Genomic DNA, 10,308 nt, shown 5'->3' with positions numbered 1-10,308 from the left:
TAACAATTAATTAATGTTAAAATGAATAAAAATATTATTTATTAATAAAATAAAAATTTAAATATTAAATTATTTACTGTTAAATAAGTATAAATTAAATTATAGATTTTGCTAGATTTAAGAGACTAATACTGTAAATTATTATTATTATTTTTTTTTACTTTATAGTAGTATTTTTTTTTCTTATGTGTTAAAAAATATTAATAATTTCCGTATTCCACCGATCGTGCCTGGGGATTGGAACAGGGTAGACCTTGAAAGCTAAAGCAGATCGTCCTTGAGTGATTTTCAAGTAATGGTAAATAACGCCATTGCCTTCAGCTCTTCTTCTCTTATTAGATCCCCTCTTCTCTTACTTCCAGAAGAACGAAGAGGAGAGAAGCTTAACTAACAGCCATGGACAATCCCTTTGCCACTCTCCTTCTCTTCCTCTTCGCGGTTGTTGTCGCCTCTTCTGTAACCCACGTCAGATCGGACTCCTCCGACCACCGCTACAAGGAGGGCGACTCTGTTCCTCTATACGCCAACAAGGTTGGCCCTTTTCAAAACCCCAGGTAATTATTTCATTTGCCCTCTTCAATTCTTCCCTTCTTTGATCTCTCGTTTTGATTTTCTGGATCTGGGTTCTTCATTCCGCATTGGAATTCTTATTTGCGCTGTTTGGGTTGGCAAAATGTGAATTGGAGAATGAGACGCTCAATGTAGATTTGAGTTCTGTTTTGGAAATTGAGTTGAATAATGGTGTAAAACTTGTTCTTGAGTGATTCTAGATTGATTGGTAATGTTTGTTATTTTCAATTTTTATGTAGTATTAGTAGTATTTCCCATACTTTTGGAGAGTTATTGATTTTTTGTTATTAATTGGCTGATTTTTCAGTGAAACATATCGCTATTTCGATCTGCCCTTCTGCGTTCCAGGTTCTTATCTCTACCTGAATTATAGATTAGATTTTGTTGGACTTTAATTCGTTTGCTACACATTGTTGCTAATAAGTTGGAAGTGGATCTTTATGTCTGCTGCATTTCACACTGGATTAATCAAAATTACTTTAGAAGTCTTGAGGTCTTGGATGGTAAAAAGATATTGTTTGGTCCATTGATTTATTCAGTTTCAATGGCAGATCATGTCAAAGAGAAAAAGGAGGCTCTTGGTGAGGTGTTGAATGGAGATCGTCTAGTCAGTGCTCCTTACAAACTAAACTTCAGAGATGAGAAAACCTCATCACTTGTTTGTAAGAAGACACTTTCAAAGGAGGAAGTTGCAAAGTTCAGATCTGCAATAGATAAAGACTATTACTTCCAAATGTATTATGATGATCTGCCCATCTGGGGCTTCATAGGAAAGGTTGACAAGGAAGGCAAGACTGACCCGAGTGAATACAAATACTTCCTTTACAAACATATCCAGTTCGATGTTCTTTACAATAAGGATCGTGTGATTGAAGTGAGTGTGCGGATGGATCCCAATTCACTCTTGGATCTGACAGAGGACAAGGAAGTTGAAACAGAGTTCTTTTATACTGTGAAGTGGAAGGAAACAGATACTCCCTTTGAGAAGAGAATGGAAAAGTACTCACTATCTTCTTCATTGCCACATCACTTGGAAATCCATTGGTTCTCCATTATAAACTCATGTGTGACAGTTCTCCTTCTGACTGGTTTTCTTGCTACCATTCTCATGCGGGTTTTGAAGAATGATTTTGTGAAGTAAGATTCATTTTTAAATTGTGCCAGTGAGTACTAATATTTCTAAGGATATCTATTTCTGATATTATGTACTTATTTCTTCAAGGTATGCACAAGATGAAGAAGCAGCTGATGATCAGGAAGAGACTGGATGGAAGTACATTCATGGTGATGTATTTAGATATCCAAAGTACAAATCTTTGTTTGCTGCAGCCCTTGGGTCTGGCAGTCAGCTGTTCACTCTGTAAGGAACTCATTTACCACATCTATTCTGAATTCATGTTGCTAGCTTTTGGCAATAAAGATTAAGTGTTCATTTTTTTTAAACTCTTTATGTGCAGCACTGTATTTATTTTTATTCTTGCATTGGTTGGTGTATTTTATCCATACAATCGAGGAGCTCTATTTACTGCACTTGTGGTCATATATGCACTTACGTCTGGAATTGCTGGATATACAGCAACCTCTTTCTATTGTCAGCTGGAAGGAAATAACTGGGTAACTTGCTATGTTTATGTAGATTTTGTTTGCATTAGAATTACCTTTTAATGGTGTCTTTCAAAAGCAAGATTCTTAAAGTGAATTAACTTGTCCATTTTTTCCTGTTGACAGGTGAGGAATCTTTTGCTGACAGGATGCCTTTTCTGTGGGCCCTTATTCCTCACATTCTGCTTCCTTAACACTGTTGCCATTGTCTATAGTGCAACCGCAGCGTTGCCTTTCGGCACTATTGTGGTAATAGTTCTTATATGGACACTAGTAACATCACCTTTACTTGTTTTGGGTGGTATTGCTGGGAAAAATAGCAAGGCTGAATTTCAAGCCCCTTGCCGCACCACTAAATATCCTCGGGAGATCCCACAATTGCCTTGGTACAGGAGTAGTCTTCCTCAAATGGCAATGGCAGGTTTCCTGCCTTTTAGTGCTATTTACATTGAGCTATACTACATTTTTGCAAGTGTTTGGGGACACAGGATTTATACCATTTACAGCATCCTTTTTATTGTCTTCATTATTCTTCTGATTGTCACTGCTTTCATAACTGTGGCTTTGACGTACTTTCAACTTGCTGCTGAAGATCATGAGTGGTGGTGGAGGTAAATAAATTTTCCTGTTCTATTTTCTTCCTTTACTTTTTGCATCATCATGATTAATATGTTCAATGTTTGCCAATCTCATTTTTAATATTATAATTTTTCTCCTGGTGCTAATATATATTGCCTACTCTTTTTACTAATGAACTTGCTAAAGAACAGTCAGCATCTTGTCATATATTGTTTCTTATAGTTCAGTTCTTAAGTATTAGATAGAGATGTTAAAATTTAACCAGCGGATTGCTTAAACATTGTTGAATTTTGACAAATCAAAATTTTATTTTTACAAAGATTCATGTTGACAACTTATAACAATATGGATAAGATAACAGTGGGTTGGTTTGTCAAACAAGATAGTTTATGTGGACTTAATATTTAGCGATGGACAAACTTGGAGATTGTGTCTGGATAGAGAATTTGAATATTGAGTTTTTAGTTCCAATTATAAAATAAAGATTTGAATTCTAAAATGAAGGAGAAAAATGCTTCAACCAATTCATAGGGTCTATTAGATTTAATACATGTCTCAAATTCATTTCAAAATAGTCTTTCATCCGCAATTGGTGCATTTGCTTGCTAATTAGGTCTGCTTATGGCCTTGTGTTGCTAAAACCATTTGCATGCTTGTAGATTAATATCATTATCTACCTGTCACTTCTGGCAAAAGCAGAGTTCAATAGTTAGACAATCATTTGCTTGATTATCTTTTTGTAATGTCCAAATATCTATTATGAGCTTAACTTTACATGACTATCAGCTTTCCCACCTTTTTGGACTGAACTGATTCTGATTCTTACAGGTCTTTTCTCTGTGGTGGATCGACCGGGCTGTTTATCTATGCTTATTGCTTGTACTACTACTATGCAAGATCTGATATGTCTGGCTTCATGCAGACCTCTTTCTTCTTTGGGTACATGGCTTGCATATGCTATGGCTTCTTTCTCATGCTTGGGACAGTGGGATTCCGTGCCTCCTTGTTCTTTGTACGTCATATATACCGGTCTATTAAGTGTGAGTAGAATGGGTCTTTTCTCTTTTTTTGGTTTCCATGAACTCTGTCAGAGAAACATCTATGATTTTGTTCAAAGTTAGGTTGGAGACTGTATTGGATATCAAAAGTTCGAAAAGTTAAAAAGGCAGGCCCTTTCCCTGGTTATGCATTTCTTTTACGGGAAGGGGTTTGTTTTCTGAGGTCTCTGTTATGCATTGGCTTAGGCTGTAGGAACCTTCCAAGGAAATATGTGGTTTAGTCAACATTTTGGGTATATGTAATTGTCAGACATACAAAATGAAAAATATTTGTTCTGTTGCATTTACCTTCAGTTTATACAAGCTCCTTCCTTTTTCGAGTATGTGCTTTTAGAATGTTTTTTTTTTCTCTCTCTCTCTCTAAGGTAAAAAGTTAATTAAAGATAGGGCCAAGCTCTTGTAAAAACAAAGGTTACAATAGCATGCAAAAAGCCCATGGCCAAAAGAAGCCCACAAAACAAAAAGGTTCCAGAGCCCATATTAACAAACCCTAGAGCTATCAGCTACAAAAGCATTGTTGCCTCCATCCAGTCGGCGTTAAGCATTTCCGACTATGCAATAGTTGTACTGCGAAGAAGAGGATGATCACGGAAAAGCATTTAAACAAAAATAGGAACCACATCACCAAACCCAACTCAGGAAGAAATGGAGCCATGGCTTAGGAGACTCGGACAAAGCATCGGCTTCTAAGGAGGGAAAAACAGAGCATTGGTTCAAGGAGAACCAGGATAGCAAAGGTATCGAACATAAGGTTACTGACACTTAAATGTGGAGTCCGACACGAAGAAAAGCTCCAGTACCTCCGGTCACTACTCAAGATCCAGGTCCGAGGTCTTGCATGTGAATCAAACGATGATAGTTTTCGATATGACGATTATCGTTTTCGATATGCAAACTTATTGGTAAGAAATAATCACAACAAACACTAAAAAATAATTAAAGATATGCAGATTAAAGAAAATCTTTATCAATTTTGCATCGATTTACATTAAAATACTGTTTTATTTAAAAATAAATGTAGATAAAATAAGCACACTCTAATCGAAGAAAATAAAACTGTTTTCTTACTCGGTCGAGACAGAAGAGAGCAGTGTGATTGAGTTTGATAACCTTATGGTGCTTAGAATGCTATACCATAAGAATGGTATTGAAAGAGGGGGAAAAAATGAAAATCATATTCATCATTATCTCTTGACTTTAATTTCCATCCTTTCAAGCTACGTGATAATTATGCTTTAATAATGACAATATGACCTTGATAATTTACTCTTCATGATGGGATTTACAGCATTGGAAGTTGAGATTTGTTCAAGTCAATGATTAAAATAAATAGATATAATATAAGTTGGTTGGAAATTTATGTGTTTGAGATTTATGTATAATTAATTTAATTAAAGTATATATAATAAATGTATAATTTTTTAATTAATGATTATTAAACTCATTTTCATATATAATCTCTGCTTTCTAATTTTTATTAAAAGAGAATTTTATTGTTCTCCCACCATCTCATGGGAATCGTTTCAGGAATTAAGGATTGGTTTATATTGATGCTCAGAGTTGGTGTTTAACTATTCTTCTGCTATTTATGCTTTTTTTTTTTTCAATTTCTTTTAAATTATAGCTTTCTTTTTTGACATATAATGTATTCTAATGAAGCAGTAGGTCTAGAAAAAGATATTTTTAATATTAAAGAAAATATTATTTTTAATTATTAGTATTTTTTTAAAATTATGATAAATTTATTTTTATTGAAAAGAGAAAGTATATTAAAATAAAATAATAAAAATTATTTTATTTTTTAGCTTAATTGATTTGAATTTAGACTACATTCACGAAATAAATTAAAATTCATTAATTGTTAGATTTCTCTCTTTTTAGTTATTTTATAAGAAGTTGATATGCAAGAAAGAAAAAACAAAAGATGGAAGTTTACATGCAAGAAAAACAAAATTCAAACGATGACAAAGCAAAGTATGCCAATATTGTTAATTGCTTTCATTTCCAAATTTCTAAGGATTTGAGTGCATAGAAATTCTTGTTGGGCTGAACTTTCAATGAAGATTGAAAAATAAGAAATTCCCATGAAACAAATGATAGATCTAACTGATCTCAACTAAGTTATATAAGTCTTCTAGTTGACCCTGCAGCTTCTGTCCTCTGCTAACCACCGCCATGAACGATCCTTCAACCCTTCTCATTCTTGCTGTTTTCATCGCTTCTGCTGCGACCCATGTGAGCTCTGATGCCTCCAATCATCGCTACAAGGAAGCTGACCCTGTTCCCCTCTACGCCAATAAGGTCGGCCCTTTTCATAACCCCAGGTAAAATTCTAGATCTGGGCATTTATTTATTTTCTGGGAATTCATCAGGCCCTCTTCTGATTGCGTATTAACAATGTTGATAGTGATTTCAAGTTCTGAACAGAGAATGCTGTTTTTTTTTTTTCGTTTGCTGTTTGTTAATTTAGAATTGCACTGTGTGTTTGATTGATTTCATTTTGAATGTAGGATTGCACCATGTATTTTGAACTTGCTAATTAGTTCTCCAATTGTTTTTCAGTGAAACGTATCGCTATTTCGATCTGCCCTTCTGTGTGCCAGGTTCTTATCTCTTTTATCTAGTTCTTTTGTTTCATTTGCGCCGTTGTGGTTGTTAATAAGTTAAAAAAGCAGATATTTAAATTCACTATTTTTTACGTGATTAACTAAAGTCCTATCATTTGTTCATTCTGATAAATTGGGTAAATTTTTATGGCAGATCATCTTAAAGAGAAAAAAGAAGCTCTTGGTGAGGTGTTGAATGGCGACAGGTTAGTTAGTGCTCCCTACAAACTCAACTTTAGAGAGGAGAAAAGTTCAGAAGTTGTTTGTAAGAGGACACTTTCCAAGGAGGAAGTTGCTAGGTTCAGATCTGCAATTGACAAAGATTATTACTTCCAAATGTACTACGATGATTTGCCGATTTGGGGTTTCATAGGGAAGGTTGACAAAGAAGGTAAGGCTGATCCGAGTGAGTACAAATACTTGCTTTACAAACATGTTCAATTTGATGTTCTGTACAACAAGGACCGTGTGATTGAAGTAAGTGTCCGGATGGATCCTCATTCCCTCCTGGATCTGACGGAGGACAAGGAAGTTGATGCAGAGTTCCTTTATACCGTGAAATGGAAGGAAACAGATACTCCCTTTGAGAAGAGAATGGAGAAGTACTCATTGTCTTCTTCACTGCCTCATCACTTGGAGATTCATTGGTTCTCCATTATAAACTCATGTGTGACAGTTCTCCTTTTGACTGGTTTCCTTGCAACAATTCTCATGCGGGTATTGAAGAATGATTTTGTGAAGTAAGATTTATTTTTTATTATGGCAACAATTGACTTATTATTTTATAGATCTATTTTTCTTATATCATCAAATTGTGTTTCAAGGTATGCTCAAGATGAGGAAGCAGCTGATGATCAAGAAGAGTCGGGATGGAAGTATATCCATGGTGATGTATTTAGATATCCAGAGTTCAAGTCATTATTTGCTGCAGCCCTTGGGTCTGGGACCCAGCTATTCATTCTGTAAGGAATTCATGGACCACATATGTTCTAAAGCATAATGCCCATTTTATTGTGTGGCTAGGTTATCAACACGATTGTTTATTTCTTTTCATATGCAGCACTATATTTATCTTTATTCTTGCACTGGTTGGTGTATTTTATCCATATAATCGCGGAGCTCTATTTACTGCACTGGTAATCATATATGCATTAACTTCTGGGATTGCTGGATATACATCAACCTCTTTCTATAGTCAGCTGGAAGGAGAGAACTGGGTGTGTAAGTTTATACAGATATTGTTTGCATTAATTTACCTTTTAGCGGGAGTCTATTAAAAACAAGACTCTTCAAAGTGAACTAAGTTGTTCATTTTTCATATTCACAGGTGAGGAATCTTTTGCTGACAGGATGCCTTTTCTGTGGGCCTCTATTCCTCACATTCTGCTTCCTTAACACGGTTGCAATTGTTTACAGTGCAACTGCAGCATTGCCTTTCGGCACTATTGTGGTAATAGTCCTTATATGGACATTAGTAACATCTCCATTGCTTGTCTTGGGTGGTATTGCTGGGAAAAATAGCAAGGCTGAGTTTCAAGCCCCTTGCCGTACCACAAAATATCCCAGAGAGATCCCACAATTGCCTTGGTACAGGAGTGCTCTTCCTCAGATGGCAATGGCGGGTTTTCTGCCTTTTAGTGCTATCTACATTGAGCTTTACTACATATTTGCCAGTGTTTGGGGTCACAGGATTTATACCATCTATAGCATCCTGTTTATTGTCTTCATTATTCTTCTGATTGTCACGGCTTTCATAACTGTGGCATTGACATATTTCCAACTTGCTGCTGAAGATCATGAATGGTGGTGGAGGTACGATTTTTGCTGTTCTTTTTTAATTACTATTGAATACGGTAAAACTTTAGCAACCTTAGTTGTTTGAGTCTAGATGATTGCTTTTTATTACAGAAAATCACACATCTTTTCATGCATGGTGCTCCTTATAATGTCATGAACTTCTTGTCTAGACATGGTTGACTATTAACCAATGGAACTTTTTTGTATATCAAAACTTACTGAAGTAGGAGAGAGATTTATGCAACAACCAGGTAAACATTAATGAGATAACAATGGTTGTTAAACTAGTTCTATTGTCTTAGGCTTTGTTTGTTCCACAGAAAATATTCTTTAGGAAAACTTTTTTCGCGTTTGGGTATTCAGAAAATTTAATCAATAGAAAATATTTTCTTGGTAAAACAAAAAAGTAAGTTTAAGAAAACGACTTCCTCTTTTGAAAAGAGGAAATTATTTTCCACGCCTTAAAATTTTTATTAAAATCTCTACATATAAACTTATTAATTCTAAATTAAAATTAAGTAATGGAAAATAAGTTATATATTTTTCACGGAAAATATTTTTAAAATACAAGTTATTTTCCGCAAACAAACGGAACCTTAAACTCTTAATATTCAGTGTAAGATTTCTTTTAGAATATGGAATTTGAAATTAAAAATTTGAACTTTTTTTTTTAATTTATATAGATTGAGATCTGAAATTGTAAAGGATGGGAGAAAAAGAATGTTTCAAATGGATCTTAAAGTTTGCATTAATTATATTGCATGAGGACAGCCATCACCCAAGTCAGGGACACATAAATGAATGGCATTGCATTCTGTAGACTTCACATGGGAAATTTTTTTTATGAATTGTTAAGTCCCTTGTGAAAATTACGTGTACTTGCTGTGGCTGATGAGGCTTGTTTTTTGGTTCTAATTGACTGAAATCTGTGTTTCAGGCCTTCTTTTGGCCTGTTGGGTTGATGAAGCTTATTGCATTCCTGTAGAATAGCATATATCCACCGCAACCTACTTTCAAAATCATATAGCTCACTATTCAGACAATCATGTCCTTGATTATGACTTTATTCTGTCACTATATCAACCTTCTACTTGTTTTTGCTCAACTGTGAATTCATAATTTGATATGGTAGCGAGTTAACCTGTTATGTTTTCTTTTGATATCCTATGCAAAGACACTTTAACGAACTGAACTTGGTTTTGAGTGTCACAGATCTTTTCTCTGCGGTGGATCAACCGGACTGTTTATCTACGCCTACTGCTTTTATTATTACTATGCGCGGTCTGATATGTCTGGCTTCATGCAAACCTCTTTCTTCTTCGGCTACATGGCCTGCATATGCTATGGCTTCTTTCTGATGCTAGGGACAGTGGGTTTCCGAGCCGCACTGTTCTTTGTTCGCCACATATACAGGTCCATTAAGTGTGAGTAGTAGGCTGATTCTTCCTCGATCGCTATCGTGTACTCTGCAATAGAAAGATCTATGATTTTTTTTTATCAGAAGCTTAGGCAGAAGATTACAATGGTTATCAGAAGCAAACCAAGCAAACATAGAACTCGGCCATGACTTTCCTGAGGGAGTCTTTGCTGATGGCCTTGAGAAACTTCTGAGAAGTATGGAATTTATTGGCATTTTTGTGAGGGAAATTTATGTGCCAGTGAAAAAAATTCTTGTACTGTTCCATATACAGCCAGCATACATCAAATTGGATGAAAAAATTATTTCGTTGACTTAAAAAATAAAAATATTTTAATAAATTTTTCAAAAGCGCGAGATTGACTTGTTAATAATATTTAGAGATTAAATAATAAATCTCTTAAATATATTTAATACATTTAGCACAATAAAATTTAAAAAAATACTTTTTTTTATAAGACTATATTAACAATTAAATAATTTAATTTACATTATCAATTGTTCTCAAACTTATTAAATTTTATATTTTAATTAAGAGATTCATAAATAATTATTATTAAATAACATATATTCTAAAATAAATAAAGAACTTATTTTATCATTAATTATAATATAATAATTAATAGAGTTTCTATTTGTTTGATTTGAAATAAAGTAAAATAATTTTATTTATGAAAAC

The 10,308-nt window shown here is 34.3% G+C and overlaps 2 protein-coding genes across 2 annotated transcripts; both read left to right on the top strand.

Moving 5' to 3' along the window:
• The first annotated feature begins 218 nt into the window (after positions 1-218).
• Positions 219-4,096, top strand: LOC110605241 (transmembrane 9 superfamily member 2). The gene is made up of 7 exons (XM_021743663.2): positions 219-554; positions 878-918; positions 1,122-1,707; positions 1,793-1,930; positions 2,028-2,184; positions 2,299-2,783; positions 3,580-4,096. The coding sequence occupies exons 1-7, from the start codon at positions 397-399 to the stop codon at positions 3,797-3,799; spliced, it is 1,785 nt and encodes a 594-aa protein (XP_021599355.1). The 5' UTR covers positions 219-396; the 3' UTR covers positions 3,800-4,096.
• A 1,633-nt stretch (positions 4,097-5,729) lies between these two features.
• Positions 5,730-9,900, top strand: LOC110605017 (transmembrane 9 superfamily member 2). Its single transcript, XM_021743308.2, has 7 exons — positions 5,730-6,133; positions 6,372-6,412; positions 6,570-7,155; positions 7,240-7,377; positions 7,476-7,632; positions 7,743-8,227; positions 9,425-9,900. The coding sequence occupies exons 1-7, from the start codon at positions 5,985-5,987 to the stop codon at positions 9,642-9,644; spliced, it is 1,776 nt and encodes a 591-aa protein (XP_021599000.1). The 5' UTR covers positions 5,730-5,984; the 3' UTR covers positions 9,645-9,900.
• Positions 9,901-10,308: the final 408 nt, after the last annotated feature.

The sequence above is a fragment of the Manihot esculenta genome, chromosome 17 (assembly GCF_001659605.2).
Source record: "Manihot esculenta cultivar AM560-2 chromosome 17, M.esculenta_v8, whole genome shotgun sequence".
In the NCBI taxonomy this organism is placed as follows: Eukaryota; Viridiplantae; Streptophyta; class Magnoliopsida; order Malpighiales; family Euphorbiaceae; genus Manihot; species Manihot esculenta.
This window is presented reverse-complemented; position numbering and strand designations above follow the sequence as displayed.

Bases quoted from the DNA above. Each gene is read 5' to 3' on its own strand.
- LOC110605241 (XM_021743663.2), top strand. From the start codon at position 397: ATGGACAATCCCTTTGCCACTCTCCTTCTCTTCCTCTTCGCGGTTGTT. The intron at 555-877 runs GTAATTATTTCA...CTGATTTTTCAG, and splicing joins GGCCCTTTTCAAAACCCCAG to TGAAACATATCGCTATTTCG. The intron at 2,185-2,298 runs GTAACTTGCTAT...TCCTGTTGACAG, and splicing joins AGCTGGAAGGAAATAACTGG to GTGAGGAATCTTTTGCTGAC.
- LOC110605017 (XM_021743308.2), top strand. From the start codon at position 5,985: ATGAACGATCCTTCAACCCTTCTCATTCTTGCTGTTTTCATCGCTTCT. The intron at 6,134-6,371 runs GTAAAATTCTAG...ATTGTTTTTCAG, and splicing joins GGCCCTTTTCATAACCCCAG to TGAAACGTATCGCTATTTCG. The intron at 7,378-7,475 runs GTAAGGAATTCA...TTTCATATGCAG, and splicing joins GGGACCCAGCTATTCATTCT to CACTATATTTATCTTTATTC.